The sequence below is a fragment of the Balearica regulorum genome, chromosome 1 (genome assembly GCF_011004875.1).
Source record: "Balearica regulorum gibbericeps isolate bBalReg1 chromosome 1, bBalReg1.pri, whole genome shotgun sequence".
Lineage (NCBI taxonomy): Eukaryota > Metazoa > Chordata > Aves > Gruiformes > Gruidae > Balearica > Balearica regulorum.
In genome coordinates this window covers 131483747-131504800 of record NC_046184.1, presented here as the reverse complement: position 1 = coordinate 131504800, position 21054 = coordinate 131483747, and the positions used below count along the sequence as shown (strand labels likewise).

Here is a 21054-nt window from a genome sequence, read left to right as displayed (position 1 = left end):
GAGACTGAATTCCAAAGGTAAGGGGCTGCAGCTGACCGAAACCTGTATGATGCTATTCAGAGCTTTAAAATTGTCACTGCACTTTTCCATCATCCAAGTAAACAGGAGGTCTGCCCATGGTTTTTTTGATACATTACAGTTCTCTTGTGAGACTGAAAAGGTTATTTATTTATTTATTTATTTATTTATTTCAGTATGTAAGGAAAGTAATCTTACATCTAGAACTGAGATTAAATATTTAACTGGAAACTAGCAGAGTGTGGGTAAGATCCTGCTTTTAGAGACCTGACAGTTTGGATTATCCCTCTGAAGAGAAGGGCAACTTTGCACATGCTTTCAGTTGGGCAGGGATGGCACATGAGAACCAATTCCTAGAAGCTGTAGGTATATATGCTCAGATTCTGCTGTTCTCTGAAATGCAATTTCAGAATCACGGATAATAAAACTGCATATTCTGCAACTGAACCAGTCCTATTTAGATTGAAATACTAGAGACTTAATACTAGAGACTCAATATTGCTTCCAAGCTTGGTTGCATTATTGTGTTAACAGCCCATTGTCCCACTGCTGCATGCTAATCAGACCAGTGTGTCTGCATTTTTGGAGCCATAAGCCTCCAGCAGTGAGAAATATTCCTCTGAAATTAAATGAACTCTGTTCAGTCTCTAGCAGCTGTCATTTGTCAAAATCTTCACAGTTCACAACTTGACATAAGTACAGAATATAAATAAAAATGTATCTAGCAAATGGACCCTATTTACTTGACCATAAAACAAATGGAGAGTAAACTATTTGAGTATGAAGCAAGACAGATAACAATGCCCCAAGGATCTTCTTGACATTGAAAACACTTCTTCTTTTGTTTTTCAATGTAGTTTATAAGGAAACTAATTTTATGGTCATTCACTATTCAAAATGAAGTACCCTGCTTAGCCTCAGGGTACTTGAAGGAAGGATTGTACGGTACAGTGCTTGCACCTGTGAGCCCCAGGCATAAAGCTCCGTGTTAGTGGACTGCAGATTATGCAGTGGTAAATCAGCAACCAGTATCGCAGGCTTGATCTACCTAAGGAAGGTACTGCAGTGTTGCTATGACACAGATTCTTGCAGTGGTTATTCTTTTGTGGGTTTTTTTAAAAGCTATTGTAGAGTAAGTTGGGTTTAATTCAGTTAAAGAACATCCATACAAAGATTCTGTACAGGACTATTTAAATCACAGTTTCATCCATCATTTATTCACTGCTGCAGCCTTCAAGGCTTGGAAAGCTTTCAAAACCTGAATCTTCTAAGGGCTTTCACATTTTAAAGAGGACATTTTGAATCTTGGTCGTTTCCATACCCAGTCAGTGATATCAGTATAGTACCTGGTAACATATTTCTATGCCAAACCTTAATGCAAGTTGGGGGCAACAGATAAAAGTATTTTGTAACCCACAATGCTCAGAACATTGCAGTGGTAGGTCCTCAGTATCTGAAGGAGATTTATTAAGAAGAAAAAGTCAGTATGTGACATGATTGAAATCAGGTGATGGTGACACTGTTAAAGGGGTGAAGCTTATTTTTAGTTGTGGCTGAACCACAGCTAGGCTCTGTGTAGTACTATAATTCTTGAAGGTTTTACTTTATTCAGTGACTAATTTATTTTCAGGAAGTTACTATAATATTGATCATTTGCTCTATGCCTATGTTCTTTAGTCTATAGAAGACTTGATGGCACAGTTGAATGTTGTAGTAACAACAGCCTCACAGACATTTGCTTTTCATATAGCAATAACTTGGACAGCCACCTGGTAAGTTACTTAAACTACTAATTCTGTTTGGTAAATCTGAAATTATTTAAATTAAATTACTAATATTTACCAACATTTATGCAGCATACTCAAGTGCTTAAGAATACTTACAGTTTGAAATAAAGGTGTATGTGTATGTTATTCTCCCTATGTACAGCTTAAAACCCCAGAGTATTAGTTACGATTTTTCCCATGATCAATCAAGTAGTCTCTGGAAGAACCCCTCATTCCTTTAGGCAGAAAGACATCTCCCCCATTTTCACTGCTGGATGAGAATATTGGTGAGAAAACACAACTTTTGAGAACAAAGTAAAACTGCATATTTTGGTGCTTCAGTCTTTAAAGGTACCAAGCACTACAGGCAAAGCAAAGCACTGGAATATCTGTTCAGTTATTTTGTCTAATGCCAGCAGTGCTGCTCCTTAGGTTAAACTAAAAAACATGCAGAAGAAGGTCCTAGAGATCACCCAAATTCTCAAAATCAGAGCCGCTATTTGATTCCTTTCTCACCACGTTGATTTTTCTGTAACATGGAAATGTATAAAATTTCTCCGTAGGACTTTGATGTACTCTCTTCAAAATACAGAAATATTTGTTAAAATTCATATTGACAGTGATGTAATATTTCTAACAGTTCTCTTTACAAGAAAAAGAGCACAAGCACATACCAGCTTGTTATTGTTCTGACCTCTAGTGATAAATACCTAAAGAAATAGAAATAAGTCTGTTCCTACATCTGCCATGTTTACAGTTTCTACGATGGTAAACTTCCAGGGTGTTTTTGTGGTATTTAACCACTAAGAATTGAGCACAGACCAGCAGTTCATTTGAAATATGACAGTGGCTGGTAACATCCTGGAGTTCAGCAAGATTTGATAAATCACTACCCCACTGAGCTTTGACATTCTTAAGCTCATAGCTGCTACTTAGGAGCAGAGAAGAAATAAAAGCATCCAGAAGCCTGTGATCTTCAAGTGTCCTTAGACTGTCTGTGAGTTTTTGAACAACTATTTAAAATATTCTTTGCAGTGCTATCCAGCAGTATTTGAAAGTGCCCTCTCCCCCTCATTAGAATAGAAAAAGCTTGTATTGAGGTTAATGGAGAGTGCCTGACACTCGTGCATCTACAGGGAGTGTAACTATCAGGTCAAGGAGCAAGAAAATCCTTTTCCTTTTTCTTTTTTTTTTTTTTTTTTTCCTAAGGCAAACAGTAGATGAAGAACTTTCCTTGCTTGTGTTTAAGAACAAAAGGAAAACTATCACAGCTTTTATGAGAGACATGAGGGGGAAAACCAATTTCCTGTTCCTTTCTGCTGTACTCTCTTCGGCCTGTGGGGAGCAAGAAAGATCTGGTCTTTCAGACTGCAGAGTGAAAGAATGTTATAGGTAGGACTTGGGACACAGCATTGCATTAAGGCCTGTGTTATCTTAGTTGAGAATGGTTTCTTAGCTACCACACAGCCGGTAGGTTTGTGGGTTTGTTTGCTGAACATAAGGTTTTGTTCAGCCAAATGAGGTTTTAGATCAATGAAGACTAAAACTTCTTACACAGGTAAAGTCCCTGGTATGTTGATGCAGGCTCTGTTCATTAGAAATCACTGACTTATGTTTAGATGCCTTGATTTTTTGTTGTGCATGTGTGTACCTTTTTAAAAATAGTTAGCTTTTATTTTGGTACATGTGCACACCCTCTCTTCCACATTCTACCAAAAACAGAATGACAGGTTGAATATGTATCAGGTAGAGGTTCTGCAAGATTTGACCAAAAAAAACCCCAAAATCAGATTTCAGCTCTTCATGGACTAGTAGTGTATCAGTGAGGCACTTCTTTTGCTTTAAAAAAGAATATATAGTACCTTTTATTCTGATCTGTTGGAAAATACCTTTAAATTTTATAATAATTTTAAATGCCCTTTGCAGTATGCCTGTCTGCCAGCACGAAAAGTTATTGAGGCCAGCAAAGTTTGTCGAACCAGCATGGACTGCCAGAAGGACTCTGTTCCAAGCTTTTGTGTGACTCCTTCTTTAGAGAACCAAACAAGACTAATCAGGGTAAAACATCCACCCCATATTGACATGCTGTTTGTAGGACACCCCATGCATCTTCAGTACACAGGTTGGTATTCTTTATTAAAACAGTTTAATAAAAGATTACTAATATGGGTTGCTTTGCCTGGCTGCTTGAACAAGGTCTTGGAGCACTTGTCAGTTAACTTGTTTAATGCAGAATCCATTTCTTGTTACAGCCAGTGGAGAGACATGGACTACTCAGGCCTAAAATGAAATGTGCACAGTGCAATGATTTACGAAGGTAATAGAAACCATATGTGATATGAGATGGTTGTTTTTTCAGGAAAGTATGAAAGGGCTATTTCTATAACAGATCTCACTCAGGTTAGTCATGGGAACCAGGCATCTGCATTTTCGTAACACATAAACTTCTCAAAATACTATTGTAAAATCTCTGGGGCATCTTGCTCTAACACCTTGCCTGGAATATTAGCATGACTGCTTAAATCACACCTAATATCCAGGTGTTTGTGACAGATTCCCATGACTACTGAGCTACAAGTACAATCACAACATAGTTTTTTCCTGATTATTTTTTTTATTTATTTGAGTGCCCTAAACCTATAACAGTTTAGTTCCTTACTTTGAAATGGACTATGGCTCTCCTTTAGGCAAACTTATATCCTTCAGCCAGGTATATGAGTAAAAAGTAATTCTGCTCTTGGAGCAAGTATGGAAACAATGAACAAACTCATCAACATGTCTATTTAGTAGCTTGAGTGGCATGGTGAAATTTAGCTCCAGATGGCCTTAAAAAGGTATGAAGTGTTAAACTACTGTCCCTTCCTATGAGGAACCTGCCTGTTCCTCACAGACAGCTATACCTCGCAGGGGGAGATTTTTCTTCAGACATCTTGAAGTACCTTCTTAGCAAGGCATTGTATTTTTCTGAATAAGCATTGGAATTAGGTACTTTAGAAACAGTGCTGGAATCTGGTAGTGTAAATCCATTAGCATTCTTGCATAAACATATTTTTAGGTAATCTGTCAGTCATTATCTTTCTGTACTGGTCATATTTTGATGCTCTGTGACAAATTATTTATTGCTACTTGTTTAGACTATATGCTCATTTAAGCCCAAAATATGATCTCTTCACTTGTTATTTCTGCCCTCTTGCCATTCAGGAGGAAAACATTCTTCACTGTGTGGTATCAACACACAGTTCTATATTTGATGACATCTACTCCAAATGCAGTAACAAATTTTAAGAATAGAGTTTAGTAATTATTTTAAGTTCCCTTTCTTAGTCTCTAACAATGCAAACTGTAGGTACTCTAGAACAATTGACATTGTTCTCTTTTCCAATATGCTGGAGCAGTGGAGTTTTAGTCAGTGTTTCCTACTGAACAGTAATTCTACAAAACAATTCAACCTGACAGTCTTTCAGAAGTCAGAAAATAATGTTCTTGCACCTAAAGAGGTAGTTCTACTTTAAGAAGTTACTGCGTGAAAATACAATTTACAGTGCATTCACAGGAATAGAATTCTGAAGTGTTTTACTGTACCCTGGGAATTGCACATTGAATGTGTTAATTTGAAAGCTAAAAGCTCGACTTTATTACAAACTTTGCTGCAAACGCAACCTGTGCTCTATGTTCCCCTTGGAAAAACACGAGAGCTAAAATTATAGGATCTTGGCTTGGGCAGCAGATAGTCTACTGTACCATCGTAGAGTGCCATGCATTCCAATGAAACAGCTTCTAAATATTTCAGACTTAACTTTGCACTGTACAATACTGGCTTGGGGCCAACAGGTTTGATTTTATTTTTTTTTCCCCAAATGTGACTGATCAGAATGTGGTAACTGTTTTTTTACAGTTAAGAAAGGAAAAATAATTTCCTCCTCTGCTGTGTGAATTTTGAAATAGCAGTACGTTTTAGTGAAATGCCTTATTCTTTTGTGTGATCTTTCTGCCTGCAGGAAACATTACTTTTTAGAATGGTGCTACATTTAACACACAACCTGATGTGGGAGTTGCACCAGTGTGTACTATGACTTTACTTCCTCTAGAAATGTCACTAAAGTAATGTTTGAAAAACATCCTAAGATTATGCATGTATTGTTTTCTACTTAGGCTTGCATTGTTGTCATGATAGTCCCAATTTATGGAGAAGCAGTAATAATTTCGTATTTTCATTTGAAGCTAGCTTCCGGATACAATATTTTGAAAAATTTATGTCCATATTAGCTACTTACAAGAAATAGACTATACAGCTTGCTTCTATAAAAATGTTTCTGTTCCTCAAAGTAAAATATCCTTGCAAAAAATATTTTTCATTGCTATGGATGCTATATATAGCTCTTGTTTCCAGTATAAAAAAAAACCTGTAAAGAATCATAATCCTAAATGAACTTAAGAGTGCTGGAGATTTGGCCAAAACTAAACCAGAAGGAATGATTAGGAATGCTTATTGTTTAGGATGGACACACTGATTAATCCTTTTAATTAGCGTTCTCCCTGTAAAAAGTATTTAATGTAATCCAATATAAATTCATACTGTGGGTGTAATTTATGTAGTATTACTCAAGACTTTTCTTATTGCAGGCCAGTTATGCTTTAGAGGCTCTCCCTATGTTGGGAGAAGGTAAGGTTGAAATGGAGGACTCTGTCATTATTGCCATGCAGCTTTGTAGTGTTTCTTCTTTATTTTGTATGGGGCTTTTTATTCCTTCCTGTCATTTCTGGTATTGCAAAATCTTGGCTTCCTTCTCTGGCCCTCGTTGGTTGGGAATAATCTAGTGACTAACATTCATGTTTGGAATTCACACTGCTTGGGGGAACATCATATCCCTGAATGTTGCTGTATCTGCATCGCCCATCACAGATCAAAAGTTGCAAGATTTTCTTCATGAAAAGAAGATGGAATTTACCTAGAAGATACTTTCCCCCAACTGGACCAGTCTCCTACTTCTGTTTTATCCAAGTCTTCTAAAAAATAGCCACTTCCTGGCTTTGGGGAGATTTTGGGGCAACAACAGCCATAATCCCTGATGAAGGTGTCTCCGTTAGAGTCTGGTTTCTCAGTATTTCCATGCTTGTTTCCCCTTATTGCTGAGGATGATCCTTCTTTTCTTTCAATCCATATTTAAAGGGTTACATGTATAGTTCTTCTGGAGACAACATAGCAAAATCTCATGCCATACCATCTCTCTCGTCCATAGCATATATGCCATTTCCCCCATCAAAAGGTTTTGAAAATCTCTTTGGTCAAGCTAGTCTCCAAATCACTTCTATTTAAAATTGTGTCTGTTGTGGATTCTTCTCAACATTTGCCAACACCGTCTAGCATTAGCCAACAAAATAAGTGTTAATTCCAGGTCAAATAGTTGTTTAATCAGAGTAGGAAAACAATGACTGTTTTCTCTCACCCAGTCTCATTGCTGTTCACCTCTTCCCAGCAGTGTCTTTTGAAGACAAGCCTGGAGAACATAATTTCTGTAATTCTTTTCTTATTCCTCGAAGGACAGATTTGCCTATTGTCATTAGGTTTGATCCATTACAGCTGCTAAACTCATTGCCTCATATTACAGTGTCTAGAGCTCAGTCCAGCAACTTCCTGAAGAGTTTCTTTGTGTTTTAGAGATTGCTTCAGCAGCAAAGTTTGGAGTTTAGATCCATGTCTAGTGGCTGTTCTAACAAAGAGGGAAGGAGATCAGTGATCCATTCTCAATGTAGGCACAACTTGAGGTTCAGGATGGTGACAGAAATTACAGTATATTGCAGTGTGTGCCTTTTGAAACCTTTCTGAATACACTGACTGCCTCAGCCATTTTGCTATTTTGGCTCACGAACAAGAGGTCTGATCAGATGTTCTGATACCAGCTTTCAGCTTGATGAGTTGTTTACTTTGGGTATCATTTGACTTGGATGCCTCTGACTTTCTGAGCTCTGTGGTCTCCAGGATTTCTGTCTGTTATGTTCTTCACTCAGTAGTCCAACAGACTTACTTATTTTCTCTCAGTTCCCCTAAATCAAAGGTCTTTCTTAAGCTAAGTTAAGAGAGAACATGATTTTCAAGCTGTCTTGGCATAGCTGTGGCAGTTTTCGTATTGGAAAGTTCTCTGCTTGTTGCCCAACCAAACCCATTCATTTTTGGCACTCCTTGCTATCCAAATCTCTCCATCTCGTGGTATGGTTGCTGGTTGGACTAATTATCGCTTCTGACTCATCAGAAGGGCCTCTATTAACAGAAGAAAATGTGTTTATGTGACTGAGTAGACAGTTCTCTGCCTTATGTGCCTTTGGAACTGCTTTCCCCTTGTCTTTGTTCCTGTGTCCTTGAATTGTTTATTGAACCTGAAGAAAACTGATCTCACTCTTAACTAAGTTATACTTAGCAGCACTTTTGTTGTGTTATGTACTGGTGCTGTGAGGTTCTCGTAGCCTATGGCTTTAAAATTTCTCACAGAGTGAGTTAAATTGTTCCTTTCCCAAGGGATGTTTGTATTGAGTGGGATTTAAACTTGCTTTCACATATCCCAGTGGAGATGGTATTTCTTACAGCTGTAACTTTTTCCCAGGTTGTTAAGGAAAATACAGGCCATTGTGCCTGGCCTCAACTTGTGTCCAAAGTTGTACTTTTGGGACAGAGTGACTATTGTTGATACTACGCAAGCTCATTCTTAAGGTGATTTTCTAAATCTACTTTAATTTATCTAAACCTCTTCCTTCTGGAGATAAGACTCCGCTAGGCTATGAGTGGAGTCTTCTAGTAGGAAAGGTGTCTTTCCTCCAGCTGTTACAGAACTAAGGCTTTCAAACGGTCCCTGAGGCTGGCAGACTGACTACGTTTACTTTGAAAGACTGCATCAAGACTTTTTATGAGACAACCCAAATGGAGCATCCCTGTATTAACAGAGTGCACTCTGGGAGGCCTCAAGCTACCTCAGTTTTCTTTGAGGAGTCTATCATAAACATTTGCCGTGCAGTCAGCTGAAGCTTCATGTACACCTTCAAAGAAGTTATGGTACTAAAGAGGTGTTTCAAGGTCATGTGGTGCTTGACACTGCAATTTTCCTGTCACTATTTATAGGAAGGATGCTGAGTCTCACCACCCAGGTTTTTAAGTTGCACTGTTACATCTTGGAGTCACTTATAGTACCATCTGAAAACAGAAAAAGAAGCTACTTGTGTGCTGGCTAACTGGTGTTAATGCACCCACGCATCATCTCCTAGCCTTTGCTTTCTCCGAGTGACTCCAGAACTCTGCTCCCTATCTGCCCCTATCCTTTACACCATGGGCTCAGCCTCAGGTCATGGGGATCTTCTGCAGGTACTGCAAGAGAAGAATTTTCTGGCCTTCAGAGAAAGTACATGTGTGCACCCACAGTATGAATGTATACATGTGGACTGCATATGTTGAAAAAGTCTGGTAACTATAATCTTTTTTTATATGTTTTTCTTTGAAAAGGATTAAATTACACAATGTGGTCTTTATGACTACAGATGTCTAGTTGCCTCTGAAAATATATATCTTAGATCTACTTTTACTGAAATCATGCTAATTGTATTTTGTGGAGTGACTTTACTATGATAGTGACCATGTTTAAGAAAGATTTAATGGCTGCACCCTTTCAAAAACAAAACCCAAGCAAAACCAAGTATTTAGATTGCTTATTCATCCTTGAAGAAATGTCATTTCAGATCTGATTTTTCTGCAAAATTATAATCTAAAATTCCTAATGTTATAATCCTGGAATGACTGTTCTTATTTTGTATATCTCTATATTTTTGTTTCAGTAAGTCTCAGCAGTTTTGTACCACGACAAAACTTTCTAAGCATTGATCTGCCTGTGGTAATAGAGACATTTTGCAAGTATCCTTTGAAGTATGTTTGTTCTTTTAAGGCAAGAAGAGAACTGTTTAGAATTTGGTGACCCAGCAAAATTTCAGTTGGATATCATTTTAGACAGGATGCTCTGAAACATTTCTGTAGAGTTTTGACATCTTTATCCCCTCTCTGCATTGATTATTGTCCATGTGCCAAGCTCAAAATGAAATATCCTGCTTAGCAGGATATTTTTAGTCAGTGCTTTTTTTAACTCTTTCTTGAGAGTGAGTCTTAACAGCTCTGACAAGAAAGTCAAAGTAAGCCTGAATTTACGGCAGGACAAATGAGATGTTATTGCTAGCTTTGGTATGTCAGAGTTTTGTCATTTTTGCATCATTATACTGGACTAAATAACAGGGTATAGGGTGATTGTTTTGGGGTTGTTTTTTCTTCAACAAAAAAGAAAACTTAGCCTATTCAAAAAGCAGGAAGATAATTCAGTTATAACTGAATTATTAATGAATGAGATGATATATATATATGCATACATAAAGGTTAGTAGGCTTGAATATGGCTACTCTAAGAACCCTTAGCCTTAGAAACTGAAATGTTTATGCATGGCTGTAGAACAATTAAACAGTGTAGTTAAGTTTAGTCCATAAAACTAGAGTAAAGATGCTACATAAGCTCCCCTTTTCTGGGAACACGCCAAGGTTCACACTGACCCAGTTGCTTTCTGAGTCATGTCTTCTTGTCCGGCCATTATAGGATGAAGGTAGGTATTAAAGTTAGCAAGCCTTTACCAACAATAAAAATGATCTACCTTTGCCTCATTCTCACATGCACATGCACGTACAGAAATCCGCTCAGCTTTCCTGGCTAACAGGTAAGTAAGAGAGAGAGGCCAGATTTCCAATCATATTCTAGCCATTTACTCACTCCAGCAAGGGAGTGTTTTGGAAAATATTCCTAATCATTATTTCATACTTAGGTCATAGGTCTAGAACACCTCCTTACTTCAGGCATAGTGTCAGAGCTATAACCTTCCTCCAAAACCACACAAAGCAAGGGAGGAAGATGGGCGGTATTGTGTGGTTTTGCTGTCTCCTGCTTTCATCCGAGTTGTGAAGAGTGCAGGTTGTTTAAGTATCCAAACCTACTGCTTAAAACCAAATGAATCTATAAAGGCCATTCTCTGAGCTGGTATGTTATGATGTAAAACTCATTGTACTCATATAATTTCTGTGAAACAGAATGGCAGCTAAAACAAATAATCCTCATATATCTCTGTCTGCATACTAGAAATAAAAAATGTTTTGTTTTGGTTTTTTTTTTTACATTTCCTTGGATATTATTCATGAACCTTAACTAATGTCAACCAGGTACCTAATTTCACTGTCAGGAGCACTGGCAGTTATCAATGCTGTACCGTGCTTCGCTTTGGATGGTCAGTGGATATTAAATTCATTCCTGGAAGCCACTCTGAGCTCCCTGATTGTAGAAAAACAAAACAGAGAGCTTGTTGGCTTTTTAATTTTGCTTGCTGGTAGTGCACTTTTGGCTGCCAATGTTGCACTGGGACTTTGGATGGTGACAGCACGATAGAACGCTGGATACGCTTCCGTCAGTTTTCAAAGTACACAGAAATAATGAATCCATTGCCTTTTAAAACTTGTTCAGTGCTGAGATTGAAATAATTACCTTAAAATGACACTGAAAGAACAATCACTGATGGCTACTGTTTTAATTTAAAACTGTACAACATTGTGCCTGTGGTCATAGGAGTCTAATAGAAAGAAATAGGAACCTTTTTATATACTCTTGAAGCACTGTACTAATTTTGGAGAAATTGCATTGCAAAATTTCACAGGAAAAAGCCTAAGACTTCATTAATTTAGATCTCAAAATACAGGAATTATTTGGCCTCAAACATTTGTAAAGTGGGAGAAAAAAACCATTTAGGTTTTATTTTATAATTTGAATAATTGTCAGAAAATCTGCATGGGCTGTGATCATTTTCAGTCAGCATAGTCTTGGTTTTGTTTTTCAAATCTGGTATTCCACCAAACTGGACTCTAAGAAGCCCTAAAGTCTGTTCTCAAAATGGTGAAAAGCTAAGTAAATGCTTACCATGTGCTAATAAGGAGAGAGAGGCCATATGGGTTAGTGACTTTCCTTTTCAGCCAGCCAAAATGACTGGAAGCATGTTGTCCTCGGGATGTAGATGAGAAGTGCCAATGTCTGTTAAAAGTGAGGCATGCGGGAGGATAACAAAGCCCACATGTCTGTGTTTCTTACACGTTCAGTTGTATGTTATCTTACGCAGCTGAAGATTTTTTAAAGGCAGTATTTGTCAGCAATAGCTACAAGACAACTCAAATTCAGTTTCTGAGTGCTGAAGTATGCTGTGCACAATTATTCCTAAGTGATAAGTAATGTTTGTGTTGTTTTACTCAGAAAATAATACTGTATTATACCTGTTTACAGTTAAAAGTGAAACCTGTTGTTTTTATGGTGTCTATCTTCTGATGCTATGCATGTAATATGTACAGTAACTCACTGATGGTTTTCTGTCTTTCAAAGGGTTGTCTTCCTTTGCTAGGATTCATTCTGTTCAAAGATAGCTAACAAAGATGTTTAGCTGAAGCAGGTCTTGGATCAGAAGATTAGAGGAAGAATATGATTGTGAATTGAACTACTTAAACATTTGTCTTTGCTTTCTGAGGTGAATACAGACCATACGCTTGTTCTTTAATGAACAGTGGAAGAACAGTCAGTGTTTTGCTGACCGAAGTATGTCTGACATACTTTGAAGCTCTTTTAAGTCTGTAATATTTTGTACCCAATCAGATTATATTTTGACCATCATGTCCTCCCGTGATATATTGCCTAGTTTATACAAATCAGGTTCAGTCAGAGCCTTGCCTCAATATAGGCTGATATTTAAACAAACAAACAACAACAAAAAAGTCCTGGGTAATTTTAAAAGCGGGGTTGAGCCCAATTCCTGGTGCTAGTGCACGGATTCGTAACTCTGATGTTTGTATTTGCCCACTGATGTGTGGCTGTAGTTTTACACAGTAGCCTTCACACTTAGTTAAGATATATTCTTTTCTTAACGTGATGCAAGCAGTAGTGAGAGACCATGTTTGTTTATTTGTTGTTGTGTTAGTTCACTTAGGTCTCCAGTGCTGTCACAGGCCTCTTGAAGTTCACCTCTGTGGGGTGGCATGGCCGGCCTGTCCCCCTCATTTTCAGTCATTTCAACCCAGGCATGTCGACACCGATCCTGGTAAGAGAGAGTAAATCCTCCAGTCAATCCCGTGTGAGTCGGTCCCTTTGGGGGCTGCTAAAAGTCACACAAACTGCAAGAAAGGAAGAAGAAACTATCAGAAACTGCTGGTGGGCTTCTCTTTCTTCCGGAGACGCCCTGAAAGTCTTAACTCGTCCTGACTCCTGGAAACAGAGGGACGGGAGCAGCCTGATTCTTGCCCAGAGCCTGGCTCTGAGGCTGTGCTCCAGAACCTGCTCGCTCACCTAAGTGGCTGCTTACTAATCTGAGCTCTTCCTTTCAGTGCCTCTGTGCCACTTTTCTCTCTCTCTGGGTCTTGTCCAATCCACAGTGCACAAAATTAATTTGCACTTAGAAGTTTTAATGCAATTTAGTAAGACGTGATAGTTACTTTTCAAAATGGCTGCTATTTATGTATCAGAGTTGCAGTGCTGTCGTATTATCTAAAGCAACAACAAATGCATCTATGGTGATTTAAAAAATATTCTGTGAAAAACATTTCAAGTTTGATATTTCATATATTCATGTTGACTACAGCTGTTTGGGACAGTCTTTTAGCATAGTACCCTCCTAGAGATGAAGGCAAGAGATTTAAAAAAAACAAAGTTGCTGAATTAAAACACACAAGTTACATCTGCTATAATCAGGCTGGCAGGTTGTTCCTGGTTATTTATGTGCTACTGAAACATGATGTTTTATCAAAGGAAACTAAATCCAGTTTATTTCACTTTACACAATCACTGAAAGCCACGGCTACGCTAAGTAGAACTTCAGTCTGGGTTTGACCTCATAATCAAAAAGAGGGTGGAGAAGCCATCAGTCATGGTTTTAGCAAAATGGACACGCTAGTACACTGTAAAGACCCTGGTTATCTTTTATGGGAGAGATAGTACTAGAAGTGTTTAAAAATAATTCATGAGTCCAGTTCTCCATGTGCTGGGATTTTACTGAGTAAGGGTCAATTTAGGTATGAATGGGTGCTTTGAATCAAGACTTGAAGCAAACTGGGTATGAATGGTGACCCAGCACATCTTAGATCACCTGTGGGCAAAGGTAAGAGTTAAGTTGCACAACTCCCTGAAGAAAAAGTTATTCAATGGATCCATTTCATTCTCCTGTAATCCTAACAAATGGATTACATTCTGATAAGCAAGTGCCATACATACAGTTACTGGGAGGGGTTTTGCTGGGTTTTTCTTTGTTTAGCAAGAGAGAACACAGGATGACACAGCACGTTTTTTGTGTGTCAGATTTTTACTCTAGAGTGTATGTGATATTTCTTCTATTTCTGTATTTGTAAAAATTAATGTAAAAATTTCCTTAAAATGAAATCTTTCCATTTCTCATTCTAAATAGCCCCTCAGAATGTAACGTATTCATTAATACAGAATCCATCGATATCATTATAGGGCATATTGACTGGAATATGAAACAGATCACTCTGAAAGATTGGACGGATACCACTATTTATGTATATACTATGAATTTTTAAATCTGTATCAGATGGAAAAAGTAATATCTAACATTGGGAATTGCTATACATAGTTTTTACTTGAAAATTGCCAGAATTCCGTAATTATCATCAGTCATTGTTCTGATTTGGTTTTTATGAGAATTTTTTTTATATCAGCAAAGACTTCTATAGCATATCCTGCTAATGCATGATATGACATGAAAAAGGCTAACTTCTTAGCATGTGGGAAGTTACATGCTCTTTGCTAACTTAAGAAATTAAAACCAGCGTGCTTCCAGTGAAATGAAAGAGACTTTGTTAGGAAAAAGTATAGACAAACTTGTAGATTAGTCAGCCCAAATTTATAAGCCACAGTGGAAAATTTGTTAACTCATCCTTTTTATTTAGAATGAAACAAGCAACTGTATTGATGGTTATGTTTTTCAGTGATGATTATTCTGCATTTGTGTGTATGTGTGTATACATGTGTACATAGATATAATGGATACATACCCAGCCACGGTCTGTATTGCTCCTTTTTTAGGGATAACTTACACCAGTCCTCCATACTCTGCACTGTAGCCTTTTTTTCTTTCTCTCTATAAATTCCATGGCTTTCTCTGGATTTTAAAATTGCAGCTATGTTTTTCTCGCGTAACTGATCTAATTTCGTTATTAACAGAAGACAACTGATCGACATAATGTAACCACAGCTGCATGAGTTTTGTTCAGCTGATCTTTAAAATATGTTTCTTGCTTTCTGTGAGGCCTCAGCCATAAGCATGGTAAACAGATTTTCAGGGCGACTAGAAGAGGTCAACCTTAGGATCCATCACTCTTTAAATGCTGCTATTTGTTCTGTTCTGGATGATAGCTGGCCTGAGTGAAACTCTGTAGAGTATACTGAAGAAATAACATTTTCAGGACAGACCTTCCCATGGCAGTCAGGATGTTTCAGCTTTCTCAAATAAGGATATATTTTTGTTGTTTAGAACATCAACAATCCAAGTTTTCTAATAGTTTCCTATGCATTTTACGTGATGGCAAAGGGTGACCTGTAGCAAGTAAGTTTTTAAATAAATTCTGTATGTCTTTTATCTGAAAGATCTGAATTTATATCTGGCTATCTTTTATGACAGATGAAGAAGGGTTGTAAGGGTTTATGTAGCCTAGTCTGTATTTAATTATTTTTAAAAAATGTGAGTTAAACTCTAGAAATAAATAGTTATTTGTAAAATATGCATTCTATACACCTGCATTCAGACCAGTTCCCACATCCAGTCTTGCTTCAGCTTTGTTCTTGTAACCTTGTGAGTAAGAAAGCCGAATCTAAGCTTCAGGTAAGATCCAATATTAGCAGCTATTTTATACCCTCTTTATCCTGAATTTCATGTAACACTAGACTAGTTACTGAATGTGGCTGAGTTATCTGGGGCATGTATCCTGTATTAACGCAGCATTTGGGAAGTGTTGTACTAAGGACTGCCAGAAAATGGCAGCTCTGTGACACTTGTTCCTTGGACTCATCCACTCCCCTCATGTGAAGAGCAGATGGCAGCGACTAAGGGCAGCGAAGAGCCTCAGTTTATGGCAGCTTTATGAGACCTTCCCACTGCTGACCCAGTGTGAAAGGACGGGAACAAAGAGCAGGATATGACACTGCAATTCCATTCATTCCATTTACATGGGCATGAAACGTGATGAGAACTTGTAATTAATGTTTCAGAGCATGCAGATATGTTTTCCAGCCCTTCACTGAATCATTCAGTGACTGGTCATCACACTTTTTTTATTTTTTAAATACTTTGTCATTCCATTAATAAATATGTGCTGAATAAATGGTATGGGTAGCTGTAGCTTATTTAGTAAATTGGACTTGGATATTTCTCACCTCTAGTTGTTCATCTTGGGTTGGTTTTTGCAGCATCATAGTGTAATTGACCTTCACTTGATACTCGTTTGAAAGCCTGGAGGCTATTTCCAAGCCATCACTACAGAAATCTAGTGTCTTCCTTCCCAAGTTGGTTGTTAATATTTTAAATTCTTCTTTTCCTTACATAACTTTACTTTTAGATTTCAAATGCCCAGATGATCTTATCTGAAGCCTGTCAATGGAATATGTATTGTTTTGAAATTCACTGTGGGTTTTTTCCTCTACGTAGCCTTATTTTTCACACTGACTCACAGCTGTGGAATGTTAGATTTCTAGACCCTTTGTTCCCACTATGCATTGTTCATGTTCATGTTTAAAAAAAAAAAAAAAAAAGAAAAAGAAAAAAGCTTCATTTTGGAAATGTCAGCTAACAAATATATGGAACACTTTGAATAATGTATTGTGGTTTTGTTTTGTTTTGTTTCTCTATTTAATCAACCAAACAATAAGTATTGTTTTCTATGTATGATAAATGTATCCTGCAAATAAATTCATTGTTTGATTGTTAGTGTGCTTAAATCTGTTTTTAAAAATAAGGTGAGAGTGACATAATTCCTTATTTGTGGCAATGACCATATTCTCTCATATACTCTCATACTCTTCGTATGTAATTTATATTCTGTCTCTGGTTACTGACAGTGTACCACAAGGTACCACTATCCTTTTCAGTATCTGGCCACCTCCTAAAATTAATACTATCACTTTGCTTTCCCTTATTTACCAGTTTATCACAGTAGTAGTTTGAGTTATAGTAGAAGTACATCCAGACAGAGACCTACACATTGTTCCGGAGGAAATCTAGCTTCATTTGATGTGACTCGGGTACATAGCGACTGCCTTATAGGAGCAAATCCCTTTCTCTTGGCTGAGCTCCTGGGCAATTCGTCTCTTCTGGAGTTGTGGACTTCTTGCTTTGTAGTGAAATACGTGACATGGGATGCCATCGTCGAGGTAAGTGAAACCACCTCTCTGGGCTTTAAAGGCCAGTCTTATGTGAAGAACTTAAAAGTCAGATCTTCAAATGCCGCTAAGGTGATGTTACGTATTGCAACCTTTGAGGTGTATATACAGGCCAGAGCTGGGCACGTATCCCGGCTAGTTCCGAACGGGTTTATTTGGATATCCTGGAGCTGCCTGGGGCTGCCTTAGCTTGGTGGACCCAGGCTGTTCAGCTTTATTTGAGAATGAAGCTTCATTGCTCCATTTCTTGAGCAAGCTCACCTAGCATTAGCCAGGTTATTTGTACTGAGAACTAAATTGTCCTTTGTTGCTTACTGGACAAGCCAAGTATAGCTGTTTGAGCAAGCGTGGCTTTGTTCCCAGATAAAAGATTGCCATGAGAAACAGGCACAAAGCACGGATCGGACATGCTGGTAGGATTTCCCAGATAGGCTGCTATGCAATTTTCTGAATACTTGCATGAGGAGATGGCTTTTTTTTTTTCTTCTCTCTTTTTCTTACTCATGTCAAAGGTAGAGACATTAGTTTTATTCTTCCTGAAGCATTTAAGCTTCTAGGAGGGTCCTGAGGTTTTTCAGTTGATTTTGAAAACATTATCCCTTATTCTGATTACGTATGTTCTGTACTCTAGAATAAAATCAATGATGTCTTAATGTCATCTTGAGGAATGTTGCCTTAATCACTAATATAATTTTGGGATAAGATTTAAAAAGAAATACTGTATCTATGAGTCTTACTGCTGGTAGCTTTATATAAAAGGGTTAATATAAATCTTCCTTTGATTGTACTAATTTGAATCACCAAGCAGAAGCATTCCTAAACATCTTTAGTAGATCTATATGCATTGAACTCACTTCATTAAATCTTTAAGATTTTTATGAGCTTTTGATGTGAACTACCCAATGAAATACAATTTACGGTTTGATTTTAATCTTATGGTGGTAAACTGGGAGAATCCACAGCATTCATGAGGTCTAAGCAGCAGTCACTCAGATTTCGACTAATTTTTTTTCCCTTTTTTACCTCAGACAGATGTGGGTCCGGTGTTTACTTTGATGCTTTTAAGGCTCCAGTGTTGTGGAAATAGAATTGGATGTTCTTACCAACCGTGTATCTTATTTTCTACATTTCTGATTAATTCTACCTCTTTTTAGTTCTTTGCAAATATAGTAGTGGCTGAACACTATGTAACCACCACTTCTGACAGTCTTGAAAACACATGGTCATACATCCTTTTTCATTTCCCCTGAAAGGAATCTTTCAAAGAAAAAGAAATACTTTTCTCTCTCTCTTTTTTTCTTCTTCTTGTTAAATGTCATCCTTTTTACTTGCTATTGTATTACTAAAGTCTCTGTATCTTTTCCCCTTTCACAGCTCTGTGAGGCTCTCTTATTAAAATATTGCCAGCTATTTTTTAAAGTGTAAATTCCTCTAAGCCTCCTGAATTTGATTCAGTTACCCCCATAGGCATGTGGTGTGGTCTGGGATATCCCAAGGTGTTCTTAGGTTAATAACCTGACTTGGAACGTTTTGAAACTCACCCCCCACTTGTCTCCTTTTGTCTCCTGTTGGTTGAGGTCGTAGGGTTTCTCAGAGCTGCACATGGGGCTGGCAGATGGGGCTGAGGCCCTATAGGAGATCAAAGACATTCTGGACCGGCAGCTGGATACTAGGAGGGGTACCTGAGGGCATTTTGTATCACGCCAGATGCTCATATGTGGGCAACAAATCAAGCCAGACTGGCTCCTTTTCTTTCCTTGCATTTCTTTTCTTTTAAAGAATTAAAGTGGAATATGAGGCTTTTTGAGTGAGTTTTATTTGACATAAAAATACATTGAAGTTTTTCTGTTTGTGCATAATACAGGCTGTTTTATAAAAGTTAGGCTAGTGGAATACACGCCTTCTCCTCCTGCTCTGAACCTTAGGTCTGGAAGCAGCAGCAATGAGTATTGCTGCCTTATCTACAGCAAGAAAAAGGAAGGCTTATTCTGTAAGGAAAATAGCATCTGTCTCCAGGTGTGGAATGGTGGTAGTAGCAGTGCACACATTCACAGGAAGCGATGAAGAGGCACCAGGTGGAGACAAGGCTGCGTGAGGGGACTGTGATCATCTTGGCCAACTGCCACAGTTGTGTACTTGACATTTTTTTTCCTTGCAGGAAAAAATAAGTCATGAGACTTAACAGTTAGGAATGGGATTAAATCAGGGAAGGGCTGTGAGAGAGGCGGTTTGTTCATTTACAGAATCTTTAAATCAGAAAGAGAGCATGTATGCTTTATGAGTGGAGAGATAAGTGCTGTTTAATAACTCCAAGATAAGTATTTTTACTACTTTTTTTTTTCCTTGAAGCATTTTCAGAGCTGACCTGAAAATAAAACTAACAAACTTCCATCGTTGGTAGAAACATGCCATGTAGTAAGATCAGAGAAGCAATAAAATCCTGTTCTTCTAGATAGCAGTTCAGGGCATTTAGACCTGAGAGTCGTGTCCCTCTCCTTGTTTAAGGATCGGGCCCGAGCTTACCTTCAGTTAGTCTGGATGTGAAGTCAGAACTTTTCTCCTGTTTCCACATTCCCTCTTCAGCACGAGTTGACCTCACACATGCAATTATTAAAAATTAATCAATCCATTTTTATAATGTTTTTGCCTCTTGGCTTTGTTTCCATTCCTGCAGCTATTTGAATAACTAGCAGACACTGGGCCAAACCACCTGTATCTCTATCATCGCTGCAAAATCAACAAAGCCAAATTACAAACGTGCATTATAAACCACAAATTCCTGGGTACTTACCACTGGTTATACCAACAAACTTGGTTTTTTCCCCACTGTGACCATTTACTGCTCTTAATTAGGTGATTGAATTTATTCCCTGGAAATGTTCTGCGAGGCGCTGGCAACACTCAACGTGCTGCAGCGCTGAAGGAAAAAAATGGGCAAACCAAAACTTGTATAGTATGTTTTTTAACAAACAGACAAAATTTGCTGTTTCATTTACTGGAGCAGTGCAGGTAAGTTATTATTTTGTCATATCTGAGAGCCTGGTTATTTTTCCAGCATTTATCTTCAAAGTTACTCCTAAGGAGAGCACTTCAGTAGTTAACCTAACTGGCTTCTGCATACCCCTTTAACTGCAATTAAATGTAACTGAACCAGAAGTTAAAATATTACTCAAATAGTTGTGAAAACTGTAACATATTATCAAGCAGTATTTTCTCATAAATGTACCAAAACCTATTGTTCACTTGAGACTTTACCTAACTAAGAACTGCACAATTTTTTTAACCTTGATTTTTTATCTTGTCATGAAAATACCAAAAGCAATTCTGAAGAAAGCATCTCAGCTTTCACTTACAGGGTTACTTAGAGGGGCTCGCTTTTAGCACTTGCAAATGATGGTGTAAAAATTAAACTGTATCATTTAACAACGTGATACTAAATGTGACAGATCACTCTCTTCTTATATATGTGATTCTCCAGTTTGTTTCTCATGCTTTATTCTAAGTCAAGTGAAAGTGCAACGCAGATTATTTGCATGAGCTTTTATAGCTGTACAAGGTACCTGAAGACATTAAGGTTGCAGCCAAACCAGGAGTCCAGGTTTGGTGAACTTAGTTCATCATAGGAAGAAGGAAAAAAGAAATCTAGATAGTGAATATAGCTGATTAAGGAGTCATGAAACCGAACATGTCATACTCTGATGGCAAAAAGAATCCAGAAAATGAACGGTCATGCTGGTTTAAAAAATACTAATTTTTATTATTAATTACAAATAAATAAGTAAA

The 21054-nt window shown here is 37.7% G+C and overlaps 1 protein-coding gene across 6 annotated transcripts in view; it reads left to right on the top strand.

Annotated features, from left to right (window-relative positions):
• Positions 1-20259, top strand: part of MBTPS2 (membrane bound transcription factor peptidase, site 2) — a 40781-nt gene extending 20522 nt beyond the window's left edge. Inside the window, exons 8-12 of one of the 6 annotated variants that reach the window (XR_012838808.1) lie at positions 1696-1790; positions 3711-3906; positions 4037-4101; positions 9603-9678; positions 11016-11080. Coding sequence is in view for 5 of the 6 variants with exons in the window: in XM_075774946.1 (XP_075631061.1) it covers positions 1696-1790; positions 3711-3906; positions 9603-9678; positions 11016-11238 (590 nt within the window). In the remaining variant the exon portion in view is untranslated. The other 5 variants (XM_075774964.1, XM_075774955.1, XM_075774946.1 and 2 more) reach the window with 5 other exon arrangements.
• The last annotated feature ends 795 nt before the right edge of the window (positions 20260-21054 follow it).